Source organism: Lissotriton vulgaris, chromosome 4_1 (genome assembly GCF_964263255.1).
Source record: "Lissotriton vulgaris chromosome 4_1, aLisVul1.2, whole genome shotgun sequence".
Classification (NCBI taxonomy): Eukaryota; Metazoa; Chordata; class Amphibia; order Caudata; family Salamandridae; genus Lissotriton; species Lissotriton vulgaris.
Window position 1 is genome coordinate 543348772 of NC_141691.1, and position 18672 is coordinate 543367443.

Consider the following 18672-nt stretch of genomic DNA (forward strand, 5'->3'; position numbering starts at 1 on the left):
TGTTTCAACCATTTTTGCTAGGAGGTGGCTGACTTTAGACATTTCACTCCTCTGACTCTGCTTTCTAAATTCTAAAATGTTACCACCGTCTTCACAACAGTAGTTACGGCTTACGCCTCTGGTTACATATCATGAAGTTTATTTGTCATTATCATCATCAAAATCTTTATTGATGTTTCCTTTATTTAATGCATTCCAACAAAAGGATTTTATTGTGCTAGAAAGAATCTAATTAAATATGTTTTCATGCCTATTCATTCCTTCAGTAGTTCCCCATCCCTGTTCTACAATTCAGCAACCAAAACACAATAAAGTGAGATGGCTGTATGATACCTTTTATGTCAGTGTATTCGAATCCCTGGTTGCATATTTGGGCTTACCGAGACCCTGATTCGGAAGCAGGTGGAAAACGACCAATTTTTTGAAAGAGGAGGTCTCACCCAAGTAATATGACATGCTACATCATAGGCAACCTCTCCTCACCTGGTAGGACCATACCACCAGGGCGGACTCGACCTCCTGGTGGACCAGATGAAGTTCTTAGATAAGGTATTTCTTGTACAAACAGGGGATCCAGGTTGAACTGATAGTATCTAATGGTAACTGTTTGTTCACCTTTTAATAATAGTATCCTTTGGTGCTTCTAAAAACAACTATACAATGGAGTGAGAGCACAATGATTCGAACTATCATCCTGGTGCCAACATGTTTCCGCCCAAATTTTAATTGCCTATATTGGTCGCAGGTATTCTTCAACCAAATTTGGTGTAATTTCATTCAGCTGTTTTAGTGGTATAGCTGTTCCACTGTTTTCCTATGGAAAATTGCATGCGCAAAACTAGTTTGTGGATCCCCCTTGATTCTCGCCCAAACTTGTCCGATCACCCTCCCTGAAACTTTCATAACGGATCTGAGGTGGATGATTTTTGTTTTTAAGTAAAATTTTGTAAAGATCCGTCAAACAGTGCCAAAGTTATAAGCAAATCAAAAAATCAATGTCCCAAAGTGTGCCCTTCCCCCCAAAAAAATTCACTGACCAGCGCACTTACCTAACTACTTTAGCCACCTCTTGCTCCAAATAGGACTCAGTTGTAAAGCATCTATTAAAATTCTGCTTCCGTTCTAAAGATATGGAGTAGGTGAGAACAAAGTAACCAGGCATACACTAGTCTCCAAATGAGAGAAGCATTGTCCCAGCCATAGTCAGTATACCAGAAGTTCGTAAAATATTAAAATATTTTTTACCTTTGACTTGTAGAGCTAAGACCATAGCAGAAAGGACAAAATATCAACAAGTGGCACATGTTGCTTCTAGTGGCCACTTCGCTTACTTCTTGTTTAGAGATAAAGCACATTTGTTTAATAAAGCACGAATTTGCCTCACACATTTTACTATCAAATCACTTGGTGAAAAGCACAAAATATTAAAACAGACAGTACGTTAACTCAAAACCTTTTGCAGAAGCCTTTTCTGCGTGAACTAATGTTTAACTGAAATGGGAAATAGATAAAAATAAAACTGAAACCTTCTATCTTTGCTAGCCGTAGTTCTGTTTACATTTTTCTAACATCTGCTTACACGTTCAGCACTCACGCCATAAAAATAGTCTGTGCCCTGTCCCTCCCAGCCAGCAATGTGTGCTGCTTAAGTTCCAGTAAAATGAGGTTAGGCTGGTAATCTTGATCACAGACCAGAAAGTGTATTTGTGCTGATTTGTTTTATAGTGAACAAACAAGAAATCCTTTATCAATTAAAATGATATACATTAGAGAATGGTACATACAATCTAGAGTACCTAGATTGGGAAGGCTACAGTAAAAGTAATCTATCGTAATAAACACAGAAATGTACACATATAGAATTGCACATGAGTAGTTATCAACAAAGCCATGTTATCAACTGTGGGACTGAGAGTGTCCCCGTAGACAAGGATAGCAAAACAAGAAGATGCAACATGGTGGACTGATCATGGACATTGCCACCACGGTGGAAAATATTTAATTTATTAAAAATAGAAAGCTGGTATTGTCTCAAAGTGTGAAATACAATAGCTGTAACAAGGCCTCTTTACAGAGTGCCAACATTGCTGACCTATGCCTTTCACATGCTCAAAGAATATGGGGAATTAACACATACGCTGCAATTTACGATCATGGCCAGCAGCAGAAAAAGGCAAGCATTTTTCGAAAACTGCCTCTGACTACACAGATGAAAATGTCAAATTGTTCGAACATTATGTGCATAATTCATATCAGATCCCACTACAAAGTGCTTAATTAGACGAACCTATTTCCACAAGTGAATAACGATGTAATTCTGCTTAAAATAATCTATCACAGCAGGGTATGAAAATATGGAATCAATAATGTTAAGGGGCCCAGGTTCATAAAATCTTGGTTTAGTGAAGTTGAATGTCAATAAAACCAGGACTGCTTCATTGCATATATAACTTCTTTGATTTAACCGTTTACGCTAGCCCATAGAGCTGGCAGAAAATATTGTTACAAATATTGTAGATTATATAAATGTTTTAAAAGTGTTGGGGTCAGAGGGAATTAACGGCCAGATTCATCAACATAAAATCGGCTCGCAAAGGGCCAGATTCTGAGAATTTTTGCATTTGGGATTCACCATCCCAAATGCAAAAATCGCTATTATAAGAATTCGCAATTTTGCGAGGAATTGCATTTATGGAATCTCTATTTGAGATTCCTTAAATGCAATTCATGAAACATTTAAAAATTGTGAATTCGCAATTTTGGGCCGCTATTTACCGCGAAGTCAAACCTCGTGGTAAATAGCGGAAACTTAGAAAAATGCACTGAAGTGCATTTTTCTAAGTTGTATGTTACACACAGGACATGTGTGTGCGTAACACCAGCGTCCAATATCATTTTAGGGGTGCAACAGGGTGTCCGTTGGACACCCCTGCACTCTTGAAATCGCAAACTCAAAATGCGAATCGCTAATAGCCCATAGGAATGAATGGGGAGTTATTCTTTATTTGCGATTAGCAATTAGCTAATCGCAAATAAGGAAGCAGTAGGAATCACAAAATAAAATGCGATTTGTACATGAATTCCGTTTTGCGATTTTGTAATAGAGATTCCTTAATAATCGCTATTACTGACTCGCAAAACGGGACTTTGATGAATCTAGCTGAAAGAGTATTGTAAAAGAGCAGGTACATAGAGGAAAGTGAAAAGCGCAATTTTATTATTAATCACTTATCTGTCTATTTCCATTAATCACAGCTGGCTAGAGAATGTTCCAGTGCTCATACTGAATGGAAACCCATACCCCTGCCCCTTCTGTTTTAGCATCGGTATTATATAAATCTGTCCTTGTTCTTGATTTCCCAATCTTAGCAAATATCTACAAATAACTGAAATGGTGCTGATAACAATAATATTAGTATTAGCCGGCGTTCTATACAATCTTTTATAGAGCACTTCTGCCATTTCTAAGTGCTATAAATAACAGATGCCACTATTATCCAGTTGTTTATTTCTCAATGTACCAACTTCAAAAGGATGTAAGACTGAGTCGGCCTTGTCGGAATTCACCTTTCTGATGTTGGGCTAGCACCCTAGCACACAAGCATTCACACTGAGAACTGCAGTGAGAACCTACTGAAAGTGAGTCACATCCCAAAAGTGAGTTCAATGCATGCACTTTACATCACCACCAAATCAAAACATGCCTGTGTTATCTAAAACATCTTCTATATAAATGAACTCAGTCATAAGTAAGATATGATAATGGCTACCAATGAACCTGAAATCAAAAGCCATTAGAAGCTGGGTATAATCTCCCAGTTATTGGAAATAATAGCAGTTGTTAAATGGGGTTTTATAACATTAAAGTTGTCAACAGCAGGGATACAAAAAAAGGGTAGAGTCTGCTCTTATTTTTAGCAGTGAGGACTGTGAAAAAGTGGACAGGCAAACAGCAAGTAGTTTTTGCACTTGGAAAGTCTAGTATTTTGTGTATAGCACAGAACACAGAATTCTATCACCACATTATAATGCCTTCCGAATCAGCCAACCAGTAAAAAGATAATCAAGGAGAAAGATCAACATGGAGGTGAAGGTATTGGATGGGAAATCATCCACTGATGGATATTCCTTGGAGAATTCAATATCTATGGCATGTCAATTACTTTATTTTGTGTTTGTTTTTTCCAGTATTGCAAGTCAAAAGCACTTCATATGAGTCTTATGTCCTTTTATTCTTTTTGGAGAGTCCCCTTCAGGGTAAGCTTGTATGTACCCTTACCGTGAGTGACCCAACTGCATGTATCTCCTGAGGTCTAGGCCTGTCCATGATGATTTTAAGGGCTAAAAACAGTTCTAGGACCTCGATTGGCACACATCGCAGCACATTAGTCAACCAGACTTATTCCTGGTTCAGGTGAAGTGTGGTGCGTACTGCCTTACTTGTTTAAAGTTCCTGTTATGAGTGACATCCAGACACGTGCGGTGCCATCATGTGTGTGTACGTAGAGTGTGTGTGTGTAATATGCTTGGTAGTAAGACTCCATGTAATTGTGAGATAATGATTGCTGAGAACAGAGGGAACCATATTGGATTGTCCTTGATTTGACATCGCAAATGATGGACATTGGATTTATATTACTTGCATTCATGGAGCTGAAGGGACAAGATCTCAACACTGAAGTGTGAGAGAATGGCAGCAAGACTACCCTCAGAAATCAAGTGAGGACCTTTTAGCAGTGGATTGCTGATGAGTCCTTCCTGACCCCTGACATTTGGTTGATGGTGGGAAAGAGGGCGAGCCATTAGATTGTGCTGTAAGAGGTAGGGATGTTTCTAGGTAGAGCCTATCCCTTTTGTCTTTCCATTAATGCTACAACAGGATGGTTTATAATGAATATGGCACGTTAGTCCGCATGCTTTTACAACGCATGTCATTACAACAAGGTCATTAAAACGACCGCGTTGTTACATCGCATACCTTTACAACGCAAGTCGGGACAACGACTTACTGTAGGGAGGGTTGGATGTTAAAATAGTATCATTTACTATTCCAACTCCAGTCTGTGCAACAGTAAGGAAGGTGCTGGATTTTAAATCCAACACCTTCTTCCTCCTACAATGTAAGTAGTTGTTCGGATTTGCGTTGTAATGATACGCAATGTAACAATGCGGTCGTTGTCACAATGGCGTTGTAATGGCATGATTTGTCTTGCATGCATGGTAAACAATGTTTACCATTCCTAACAGCCAGGTGCTGAGTCTTCACTTATCATTGTGATCATGGTATGAATACTTCTGCCTAGAGCCAGCATCATCACAGCCTAGTGTGACATCCATCAATTTTCACAAAGACTGTGTCTGCACTGCAATCAGTAAATTAATTTTGTAAAGGACCCTCCCCAAGTCATCTTGAAATTCCTGAGTTTTTAACCGTAGATCAACATAATCTGTGTGAAATTTTGGTATGAAGCCATCTGTTGAAAAGTGTGTTTCTTCTTTAAAGATGAGAAGAGGCCTTGTAACTATAAGAGAAATATTTATTTGTAAGTAGTAAGGAAAGATAGCTCAGCCACCCAACTGGCTCTGTCTACAGGTGATCTTCAAGCCCCTAGCAACATTCTATAGCCAGCCACCGACTGGAAAACATTCCTAGAACTTACACATGCATTGTGATGAAGAGATACAGCAGAAGCCCATTTCAACACCATCCTACTTTTTTACAGTTCCATATTCTTCTTGATCAAGGACTGACGTGTTCCACAGAGTCCTCAAAAGCTGCTGTGATCCAGGGATGCTGTCTGTCCTCAGACATGTGGGGACATCACCTGAAGTCTTCACAACCTGCTAGAGAGCTGTGGTTTTGCCAAATGCCTAGAAGTGTGTCTGTCTCGTCAGAGATGTAAGGGGTATGGCTGGCCATTCAGGATGAGAGATTCTGCAGGAGAAACATATTCCAGTTCTCATAGTGTGGAGCACCCAGAAGAAGAAGTGTCATCCAGCCTCCATGCATGGTTCATTGGGTGAACTGTTGGAAGTATCTACAACCCCAAGTCACAGCCTACCATCTATAATAGCAATGTGACCAGAGAGCCCCTGTTCATCATGATATGAATCCTGCACCGTCCAATAGCATCACCATAACAGAGGTTCCTCACTGACCAGGAGCCTGCAACTATTGCAGACCTGTGCCAGCTACTGAGGCACACTATAGTCTTCTTCCTTAGCTTGAATATCCAAAAGATAGGGCTGCAATCTGCAAGCCCACACCCACTGGCTGAGGCATTTGATGTGCGATAGCAAAGGGGACACCACCAATCTCATAGCCATACCAAATCTCCAGGAGGCCTGAAGTGAGAATCTAAGAGAATTGAATCTGTCTTGGAGAAAGATAATATTGTTAGTTTTGGATTAGGAATGATTGCTAGCATGAACTCTCTGCTCAAGATACTTAATAAACTGACCTACAGCTTACCAAGCAGAATCACTGTTCTCCAAAGCCCAATAAAGCGCTCATGCCTAGGATACATTTCATTACTACTAAATCCCCATATTTGGTGTGAGAGCTGTAGAAACAGACTGGAACCCAGTAGTGTACTACAGAACCTCATCAGTGCATAGTACTATGGTTTGTTGTATTATTAAAGTCGTTAATTTTTTATTGAGACAAGCACTGGGCTGGACAGTGAACTATTGTGTCTGTTGTTTGACTGTTCTGAATCTTTAGTCCTTTACTACCTCACTGAGAAACTGATACGATCTGACAATGGACGGCAGGATGAGTTAAAGTCATTAATCTATCAACAGAGACACAGTCCTTATGCTTCCTTCTCCATCAACAGCTGTCACACTTCTTCCCCAACATTCCATCCGGTTGTCTAGGTGCCCTTGCAGCATCACTGGTGGGATATCTATCAGGGATATTCCACGGACAAGCCACAACATAAGCCTTTGATGGCTCATCCTTTGCTACTCTGAGATTGAAGTATGGAAAGGATGTGTATGACCCAGTTTTGCAAAGCCATAGTTGAATGGACCTCGTGATACCAAAGACAAATAATCTCCATCACCACAGCTGTGGTCCAGTAGCTCCTGACTGTTCTTTGTAATCTTCCTGAATGGGGTTTGACACATTCTTTCCTATAATTGATGCACAATAGTTAGGAACCTAATGTTCTAGCCTAAGGTTAAATGATTTTAGTGTTAGGATCCTAATTTACCAATTAGTACCACTATTTACTAACAGGGACGCTGAAATATGCATATAATAGCAAGTTACTGTTTGTGTTGCATCCAATAAATGTATGACAGTACCACATAGTCTGTCACTGCCAAACCAATGGCCAATTGAATCCTTTTCTCAACATTTGTGATAAAATAAATGGATGCATATCGTTTTTTCCTGTCGGACAACGACGCTCTTAATCAATGAGCCAAGAGGCCAACTTTATATAAAAGTTTAATGAAGGAAGTCCACATTCTTCTGAGATCCCTGTAGTACAGCAGATCATTTTTGTATTAGATGCAGGTGAGAAAGTCTTCAGTATTTGCTCACATGTGACTCACTACATGCATAACTTAAAGAACATTTCTGACTACCTGTTCTCCTTTTTCTTTTTTTTACCGTTAGGTGGACCAAAGCGGAGGAAATCTTTAAGGAGGAAGCTGGACAGCTTTTCTAAAGAGAAGAAAGGTAAGAATGGTTGCACTTCCATTCAAGCATTCAATGTTAACTTTGGTTTTCACCTCCTTTGTTATTGAGCTTGAAATATTCTAGATAAATACATTAAGGGCCATGAAATTTGTTAATAAGGCATGTTTAAATAGCACATATATGTGGCAAAACCGATATGAAGCACCTTAAAACAACATTATTATCAGGTTTCTTCTTATTCATATGTATTTGTCACTTGCCTTATTGTGCCCTTGCATCTAATCATCTAACAACAAATAGGATATTATTTTTGTTTCTGTGACTAGATGTAGCTCATGGTGTTTATGAATACTTTGGCTCTCATTTCAAGTTTCCCTGAACAGTATCTGTAAGGAGATGCCCCTCGGGCAACTATGACTTTCACTGCGTCTGAGCCTGGAATTTATAGGTCTATAAGCTCCAGTTGTATCTTTAGGTAGGATTGGATTTCAAGAAGATAGGCCAGAGGCCCCACCTGAGACACAGGATCCTTGCTACATAGATCAGTGACATAAGCACTAGGAATTGGGAAAGTGAGATTTTTGATTAATTATCAGATCACCCTAACTCCTATCTCACTTAAATCGTTTGGATCGATTGTTGTCTGTCATTGAGTAAAAGGCAAACCCTACATAGGTCAAACCAGCCCCAAAACTGACACAACTCTAAAGAACCACTTACTACGGATACATTTAAAGATTTATTATGAAGCCAAAATTAGTTGCAGGTACAAACATCTCAATATAAGATTCAAAAGATACACAGGTAATAAGATGAACATGAACTCTCTGAGAGATCTTAATCGACAGAAGAAAACCATCAAGACTAATTCAAAAATCAGTAAGTTATCATCGACACAAGATGAAGCTTGAGCGTCATTTACAGAAAAGAAAACAAATCAGGTTAGACTGACCCTACACTAGACTAGATGACATCCCTACTTAGCAAGTACTTTACCTAAAAAGGTGTCAGCCGTGTTGACTTCCAAAGAAGTTCAATCACTCTCTCTTAGTCTTAGATGAAAACCTATGCATGGTAGCAGTACCCTTTCTGCCTACCCATCCGCTCTCTAAGGGTCCTCAGGCCATCTGCTCTACCTCCTCCCCAGGGCGCTGTCCCTAATACAGAAACACAGTATGGGTGGAACGCCCCTCTGAGACGCCCACCACGTACACAATTCACGTGGTCTCGATTCTGGTTTTTTCCATAGTTTCGCTTCTTTGGTCCGTCTGTTAAAGTTGACCTTGCTTCCCAGGCTCTGTCTCCAGCATGCTGGTACCCCCATGACATTCCAGTAGACTCCTCCGGACCCGAGCCTATCTCCTCGAACAGAGCTCTATTCATCAAGCTCTTGATTGGTACCCCCCTCGCACCTGCAAACAGATACTTCGAAGCAGGGCCCCAAATTCCAGGCTCCCCTTATCAGGCTAGGCCATAAAACTTCGACCAGCATTGGCAATTTATTTTAACGAGGCTTGACTTTTAACTAACATGTGCAGATCAAAGAAGACACTTTATTTCTCCAGGCCTACTAAATTACGTGCAGTAGCCTGCACCCTGTGAACCATTATTTCTAAACTTAAAATAATATGCTAACACACCACACTTTGGTTATACGAAACACTTCTATAAAACATAACCTTTAACATATAAGCAGAAATCATTGAATAATATTGAATCTATATTACATGAAAGATGCAATTATACATTTCGTTCTTATACAGTGCCATGTGGTCTGCACGTTTCTTCATTTTGCACATTACATCCTTCTTCATTTAGCAGCTACATAACATGGAACCTGATTAACACATCTAACATTTCTAAACATTTCCACACATTTCTATATTAGCCCACACTCTTTATGTGCTCTCTATATCTAACAAAGCAATCGTGAGTAAATGCGGATACATATTTTCATATCTCTAGTTACCGAAGCTAACTTTACGCAACTGGTTTGTAAATATGGCGTATTCATACCTTTCATTCAAATTGCGCTCTCTTCAGAATCAGGCCCTGTTGAACTAGCAGAGAAGAGAACAGGAATAGAGAAACACTGGATAAAATTAATTTCTGAGGCCCATGCACCACCTCTAATCATTCACACAGTCAAAAGAGTTCTACAGGTATGTGAAATATAGTTATGTTTGTAAATGTACACCCAAATCATTCATATTACAACTCAAATTTCTGGTGGATATGGGACTGTGCCACCAAAAGGGCCAGTCCGAGGATTCCAGGATGAAAGGAGCAGAGTGAGGAAAAGGAAGAGATATGGTTTGCCAGTGAGGAAATCTCTCATAAATTTCCACAAATGATATTACCTTAAATTTACTTAGAGAACTTGAAGTTACAAACCTTTCTCTGTCAATGGATCTTTGCCACAGGAGTAGCCCTAAAATGGTGTCTCAAGCCTGGCACCACAGTGCCTGTGTGCACTCTGTGAACTGCCATGTCAACCTGGCCAGTGTCCCCACTGACCAGGCCTAACCCTTCCCTTTCTGTACACATTCAAAACCCCTATGGAAGGCCCAAGGTACCCCTCTGGGCAGGGTACAGTGTATGTGAGAAGTAGAGCATGCACTAGTGTGGGTGACATGCTCTGGTAGTGAATTACTACTACAATTGACAGGGGAACCCTACTCGCTGCCTGGGCAAGGTATTTAAACAAAAACAATGGCTCCTGTGGGTAAATACTGAACTACTTATAATATTATAAATGCACAATGGCAATATGGGTGATATAAAGGAGACGAAAGGCAAGTAAGTGGTATATGCACAAGAAGAATATATTAAATACCGGAAAAAAGGAGACGGAGGGTATACATATAAACAAATTTCACACCCATATACATCTATACAATTTCAAAACAGTGTAATCGTGTTCCAAGTGAATAGTTTCTAACAAAAAACCTAAACATATTACAAACATTTAGAACAAAAATGACATGACATTTTTTGACATAGATGACTACGCGAAGGGCATAGCCTATCCTGGTACTCTAACGCACTTCGCGTACTCGTTCGGCCATTCCTGCCACTGTGCAGACGCCGGTTGTACCCTCGGGATTGTCCGAAGCCACACATCTATTCCAAGAGCCAACAGTAACTGGTCCCTGAAACAAGTTGCCCGCATTGTTTTTAAAGAAATCGCCCCATCTGCAGCACCAATTGGTGCTTGGAGGCAACTCTTAACTAAAGTCGCAGACCGGAACAGACCGTGAGACTGCGCTCCCTATTCACGGTACATCTAGTCACTACAGGGGTCCCAGCCGGGATCTCTGTAAGTTGTCTTTATTCACCTTCCTCACGGTGACACTATCAACATGCACGGACTGCAGTTATAATCGAGCAGGTGCCCCATACCCACTTAGTCCTGAAGAGACCTTCTATCCCTATAAGGTCGAAACGTCGTCGACAACTCTTGGAAGAAGCAGACCGTTTGAAAATAAGTTGTCGTAATTGGGCAACTTTTTTGTATTTATCTGAAAATTAATACATGGGTCGCTTCTTTTCCCTTTGCAAAAAACTAAAAAACGAATCTATGTCAAAGAATTTCATGTCATTTTTGTTCTAAATGTTTGTAATATGTTTAGGTTTTTTGTTAGAAACTATTCACTTGGGACACGGTTACACTGTTTTGAAATTGTATAGATGAATATAAGTGTGTAATTTGTTTATATGTATTCCCTCCCTCTCCTTTTTTCCGGTATTTAATATATTCTTCTTGTGCATATACCACTTACTTGCCTTTCGTCTCCTTTATATCACCCATATTGCCATTGTGCATTTATAATATTATAAGTAGTTCAGTATTTTCCCACAGGAGCCATTGTTTTTGTTTAAACTGGTAGTGAATTACAGCCATTTTTGTTTTTCACTATTGTAAGGCTATCTTGCCCATAGGCTATCATGGGGAATGCTGTCTACAGTGGCTACCTGCATATCTTCCCATAGGAGCAAGATAGGGCGTAAAAGTCTGGTATCCCTGAACTCAGAATTTAATAACACATCATTTAGGAACGGTGATTTTTAAACACTGTGTTTGAGAACAGCATTTTTAGAAAGTGGCTGTTATCTTGTCTGACCTTTCTGTGTGCCTTGGCCTGTTTGTGAATTGACTGTCTGGTTTGTGAGTGACAGGAGCTGAGTGGCTCCCAGAGGCTGAGTGGGCCATCCCTGGGCTGAAAGCTCCATCTGCATCATGAGTGGTGGTATGAGTTGCACCTGGGACCTGAATAGGACTGTGCCTGCCCCCCACAGTGCTGGCTCCACCCCATGTTGCTCGTCTGATGTCTCTGCCCTGCACTGTGAAAGGAGAGAAGGAATCATCTCAACAAAGTGCTTTAGGGCTGTGCTTTCCCTCCACAATGCTAGCTCCACCTCCGGCTGGGCGGCTGACGACCCTGCCCCTCTCTCTGAAAGGAAAGGAGAAGCCAGGAAAACAAAGTGCTTAAGGAACACCCAGAACTGGTTCAGACTGGGTTCGGAGCCCTCCTGCACAAAGGGAACAAAGATTTTTGGGATATAAGTACAGGACCCCAGACCACTGAACTTTAGATCATCCTGGAATCAAGAAGGAACCTCTGCCAAGGAGAAAGCTGGAAGACTGAATAAGGAAGATTGTCCTGCTGTTGCTTTGCTGGACTGACCTGCAGTTGCTTTTCTGCCAAGGAGAAGGGAAGGGCTTTGCTTTGTGCTGTGTCCCCTTGCTTGAAGGAATCTCCAAGGGCCTGAAGAAGAGCTGGCTGTGTGTTAAGAAGTCTCAGGAACAAAAGGACTCCCCCCTCCCCCCCCAGCTTCCTTGAACTCTGCTGAGTCCTTCCTAGAGTGCTTGGGTCAGTTGCGGTGCCTCTGGAAGTTGTACCTGTGTTGGGAAGCTGGAAACCAAGATTTTCAAGACTTTCTGCAAGTTTTAATGCATCGTCGCTTGCGGAGCGCATCCCCGTCAGTGCGAGCAAATTCCCGCCGCTACGAAGGCTGAGATCGTCGCAGTGCCTATTGCAGCTTCCAGAGTCGTCACAGAGCTATCGCATGGAGGGGCCGCGAGAGGAGAAGATCGACGCTGAGCCGCGCATCATCGCCGCACCGGAGATCATCGCCGCCCCGAAGATCGTCGCATTGTATCTTTTGCGAGCCGCTTCCACCGAAACCTGTGCACCAGAATCCACACAAGGTTTCGCATCCCTCCCCATACAGACCGATGTCATCTCAACACACCTGCTGTGTCCAGCAGGGTTGTCGCATCGCCTTACTAGGGTCTCAGGAGTGACGCATTGCTTGCTTTTCATCGCTACAGCTTTCCCCTGGAACTTTTGTCTCATCTAATGGTAGTGTTGGCTAAAACATGACGCAACTGTGAATTATTTTAACACAACCTTAAGAACTCATTTGAAACCATATTCTTGAACTGTGTATTCTGGACTTCTGTTGTTTTGGTCTTGTGTAGTTTAGATTAAATACCTTTATTTTTCTAAACTGTTGTGGAGTCAGTTTGTGGTGTTTTCACTGTGTTACTGTGAGTGTTGGTACAATTACTTTACACATTGCCTTTGATAAGCCTGAATGCTCATGCCAAGCTACCAAGGCTGTGAGCAGGGGTTATCTAAAGAGTGTATCCTCCTTTCCCTGACTAGACGCAAGGACCCCTATTTTGACAGTGGTACCTACCTCTGCCAACTAGAGACCACCAGATCTAACAGAGGTAGAGTTAATAATAGCAAATCTATGCATTCTCACCTTCACAATATTTTGATACTCTATATCGGCCTTCAATATTTTGTCAACAATTCTTCTGTCGTAAGTGGAATGAATGTCATAAATGGGAAGTCAATGAGCAAGGCATTATCCATTAATGTGGGAAAGAACAAGGGTTGATGGTTTTCAATCTTATTTTATTTTATTTGAGGTTTTATAGAGCGCGTACATGACCCCTTAGGGTATCAGAGTGCTTTACGAGGAGAACATGTTGCGTACAGGTTAGGCACAGGCAAAACACTAGGATGGGGATAGGGAATTGATTAATTAGGACAAAAGCCAGTGTTAAATACAATAATCAGTACAAAACCATAATCAGCAAAGCAACATGTCCGCGATAAAGAGATGAAACCAGCAATTGTATATGAGGACAAATATGATAGCAAAAAGGCAGAGAGAACCAGCGGAACATTTGGAGGAGTAAGAGTTGGTATACGAAAAGGGCCAAGCAGTACAGGAAATTATTCACAGAAACAAAAGCCATGACGAAAGGTGGTATGCAAGACAAAGGAGTTATTGGAGGAATCTGCTCATTAGGAAGGTTTTAGCTTCCTTTTTGAAGATTGACAGAGAAGTAATTCTTCTGATGGATGATGGTAGCGAGTTCCAGATTCTTGGTGCAGCTCCAGATAACACTCGGTTATACGTTTTTTCTTTACGGAAGTGGGGTGGCTGAAGCACACGGTCTCTGGAGGACCTAGAGTTTCTTAAACCCAAGATACCAATGAGTTTCTGGGCAAGATATGCTGGGGAGTTCATGTACAAGGCTTTGTGTGTGATACAGGCCAACTTGAGCAGGATTCTGTCTTCAAGCGGAAGCCAGTTCAAGGCCTTCAGATGTGGTGAAATGTGGTAAAAAAAAAATGGAGCCAGACAAGAGTCTAGTTGCAGCGTTGAGGCAAGCTTTCAGAGGGGCCGTGGAAGCCTTTGGTAGGCCAGATAGGGTAGAGCAGCTGTATTCATTTCTGGAGATAACTAACACCTGGACTGTGGTTTTTAGGTCAAGGAAGGGTTTAGTTTTCTCAAGTAGCTCAAGTGGGGCCTGGCCGTTTTGGCCATCAAGTTGATGTGTTCATGCTTATTCAGGTTGCTGTCCAAGGTTATACCAAGAGACTTAGCAGAACCGACTATGGTCGGTGTGCAGTTAAGTGCTGTGATCAAGTTAATCAATTCCAGGATGTCATTGGAGTTTTTAGGGGGGAAGATGAGAAGGAACTCCATTTTTTGTCATTCAGTTTGAGCTGGTTGTTAGCGAACCATTGAACAGTCAGCTTCAGGGTGTCATTCAGATAGGTAATTTCCTCAACAGAAGAGATTTTGATGTAGATCTGAGTATCATATGTGTACGTCTGAAAGGAGATGTTGCCCGTGCAGAGAATGTCAGCTAAAGGTTCAAGGTTGAGATTGAAGAGGGTAGGGAACAGAGTAGAGCCTTTTGGGACACTGATAGATATCGGGGAGGCAGCAGATAGGTTGCTGTGGACTAAGAATCTCTGGGGGTATTTCAGGAGCAAGGAACCAAACCATTTGATGACGGTACCTCTAAACCCATCCTGTGTTTGAGGCGTTCAAGAAGTTTCTCGTGGTTGACTGTGTCAAATGCCGAGGAAAGATCCAGAAAGGTCAAGAGACAGGTTTTGCCTTGGTCAAGGCCTTGGAGAGCATCATCTACGATGTGAAGAATAGTAGTTTCAGTGCTATGCCCAGTAAAGGAAGTTGAAATTAGTAATATGTTGGTTTAGTTTTAGCTGCACACATTTCACCAAAACTTTAGCAAATAGGGGAATATTGGAAATTGGTCTGAAGCTGTCTGGAATTCCAGGATTCAGAGTTTTTTTTAGGATGGGGATGACTTGCCCGCTTTTCAGGGAGTCAAGTATGGACTCTTGAAGAAGGGAAGCATTGATAATTATAGTCCAAATGGGAACGATGAGTAAGGAGGTTACTGCTAAGCAGTCGGCGGGGAGGGGGTAGTTGAAGTCGGTATTCGGTTTTAAGAAAGATAAAATTCTTGAGATGGAATGGCCATCGTATAGTTGAAGTTGGACCAGTGAGCTTGGTTTTATCCTGAGAAAAAGTTAAATTTGATACCAAGCTGTCTGGATTTTTTTATTGTTCCCTGAAGGAGAGACTTGGGCACATTTAGAAACTATGGAGGTTAGCAAAACTATGGAGGTTAGCATAAGAGGGTTTGGTAGAGCTGCCAAATTGCCTCATGGTTTACCAAAGTTTGATTAGAGTTTGCTGGAATTGAGCAAGATGTACTTGATGTGTTTTTTTAGTTTGAAATCAAGGTTGAATTCACTCTATCAGAGGACATTCAGATTGAGTGGAATGTTGGCAGAATTTGAGGTTTTGGATGTTAACTGCTAAGGTTCTCCTCAAGTAAAGTTGTGTCTGATCAGCCTTTTAATGAGTCTGATGTCCAGATTACTTAGAATGACTCCATGTAAAAATTAATTTGGGAGAGATTAGATTCCTAAAAGGTTTCCCTATTTATCAGGGACATGACTGATTTGAAGTACTACAATTGGACATTTAAATTGAGAACTGTATCATAAAGGCACAGTCATGGGAGGACAGTTGAGCAGTGCTTGGTTTGATTGTTTTGTAAAAATTCAAACAAATCAAAGCCTAAAATGCAGAGATCACTCTTGTCTTTGATTTGGAAAAGGTCATTAATGATTTTGAGCGCAGTAGTTTCAGTTTTGCAGCCTTGGTAGAAGACTGATGTAGTAGTAGTGTGTTGCACTGGTTTATGTAATGTTGAACATGCAGTGCTACTCCTTTTTCAAGGGTCTTGTTTAGTAAGGGAGGTAGTTCAAAATGCTGTAATTACATAGTTACTTTGGTCTGTTAACTTTCTTTAGCAGGGCAAGCAGTTGAGTGACTTTCATTGAGAAGCCATGTTTACATAGGGGAACAGGGAAATTGATAAAATTATATTAGGGAAGTGTGGCATTTTAGGTTGTATATAAATATATACTTACATCTAAAATGGTATTCTTGTTGGGTTTTAAGTGAAATTTTAAGATTGGGTTTTAAGTGAAATTTTAAGATGTCCTGCTGGAATGTGGGGGTGGAGAGATTCTGTAAGGCAGTTGGCGAGGCAGTGACTCAGCTGCAGTAGAATCTGTTTGCTACTACTTAATTATTATTACTGACCTGTGAAATAAAGAAGATCCCTGTCATTGAAGGCTTGGTTTCTCCCTCTCATAGGAAACGTTGTTTTCACAGACACTATCTTTGAGGAGTATGGGTCAGGTTAGTTCAGTCATTAGTGGTAAGGAGTTGAACTGAGGTCGAAGTGGAAATGTTACAAGGTGGGATGTGAGGAGTGGAAAAATGGATGTTATGGGGACTGAAGTGGTCAATATTATTGCAGATTGATTTATCTTATTGATAATTGAAGTTGTTATTTTCATGTTTTCTCAAAAGAGTGTGCCTGTTATCAAGTAGCAAAGCGATAGCAGTTTGCCAGACTGTTTTAAAAATTCTGACACTTTTAGGTTTTGCTTCAGTAATTGCTTTAGAGCAGTGGGTTGATTTGGCTTACAAAATGGAAGGTTTGTGGTCCGAACATGATGTAGTTTTGGATTAATTCCCTGGTTGAATGCCAGGTCTTTTCAAGTTTCCAGATTGTGAGTTCAGATGTATTCATATCCTTGGTGTACCATGGGGCATTTAGTTTAGTGGTCCCTTTGGGGTGCATCAATACATGGATGTCAATAAAGTGTGTGACAGTGGGATTGAGGAAGTTGAAGAGGGACCTTGATGTGCTAAGGGAAGAGTGTAGTAAGGATAGTTTTTCTCTAGGGTGGTTTTTGAAGGATAATGTGAATATGAGTTTCGGTTTTCCCTTGAAAAGTCATTTGCTAGGTGTGAGGCTGAATGGTAAAGCAAAATGATCAATGATACCTCCAATCAATGGTTTGTGATGAGAGGCAGACAATGGATGTTGACATAGATAGGAAGAGGTAGAGATTATTGCCTGAGATGTGATTGGTTGAAGAGACTTTGGGCAATAGGCTGAGTGAGATATTGAGATTTAAATTGGATTCTCTAAGGCCTATGGTGTTTTGAGTATCTTGGAGATTAAATCCCCATAGTAAGTGTTAAAGAAGAAGGAAAAATGATAAAATCATACAGGAATATGGCCACAGGGGTGACTGGCACATGAGCTGGAGTCTAGTATGATGCATGGAGGTGTTTGAGTGGTGGGATGTTGTACATTCAACACCATTTTCAATCAATCAATCAATGAGCACATTTGTATAGCGCGCTACTCACCCGCTAGGGTCTCAAGGCGCTGGGGGGAGGGGGAGTCGCTATTGCTAGAGGAAGGACATTGATGAAGATCTGAAGTTTGTAAGTGATGCCATGATTGCCAACAAGTTTGTTTGGGTGGGGTATGTGATGGATACATTATCCATCAGCTATGCACGCTGCTAAGAGGATGAAAATCAGCAGTGAACCTGGTCTTTGTGATGAAGAGGACGTTGAGATAGTGGTCATTGAGGAGGTTGACAGTATTAGTTGAGTGCCTGTAAACAAAGTGAGAGCTAATTAGCATGTGGGTGAGAGATCGGCATGAATGTGTAACAGGTAGCGTTGAATCAGTAACTTTGTGTATAATATTGGTCTGGGAATGCTTGCAGGTGTATGGGTGCATGGGTTTGTAAGTGGTCAATAAGATGGGAAAGATAATGGTGGGGTAAGGGCTGAGTTCGTTGATGGGGACCTGCGTGTGCTCCTAAATATATACAGCAAAACAAATGGTTTTAAGCACACACAGGTCCCCATCAACGAAATCAGCCCCCAGCTCGGCAGCACACCAAAACGCCCAGTAGCCAGTCCGGCTCTGCACATATATCATACAATTTTGCATTCGCAAATGGTGTGAATAAGTAATTTTGTCCATTTGCGAATGCAAAATAGCCTTTCAAGATGTATGAAACGTTATGAAGTCGCAATTTTAGGTAATCACAAAAATTGTAATTACCTAAAATTTCGACTACAAATGGGGAATCACAATTTGCGTTTCCCTTAGCAAATGTGCCAAGCATTTTCTAAATGCGAACTATGCATTTAGGAAATGCTTTTACCATTGATTTCAAGTCAATGTTAACCATGTGCACATTTCGAAAAATGCACAAAAATGCATTTTTCCAAGTGTCATGTAGCACACACATGTCCCAGTGCATGTGTGTGCTTTACATGCGCACATT

At 41.0% G+C, this 18672-nt stretch overlaps 1 protein-coding gene across 1 annotated transcript in view; it reads left to right on the plus strand.

Annotated features, from left to right (window-relative positions):
- LOC147722214 (rho GTPase-activating protein 6-like) overlaps positions 1 to 18672 on the plus strand; it is a 787911-nt gene that overhangs the window by 470664 nt on the left and 298575 nt on the right. Inside the window, exon 4 of the mRNA XM_086964682.1 lies at positions 7628 to 7690. Within this exon, the coding sequence (XP_086820808.1) occupies positions 7628 to 7690 (63 nt within the window). The remainder of the gene's footprint in view (positions 1 to 7627; positions 7691 to 18672) is intronic.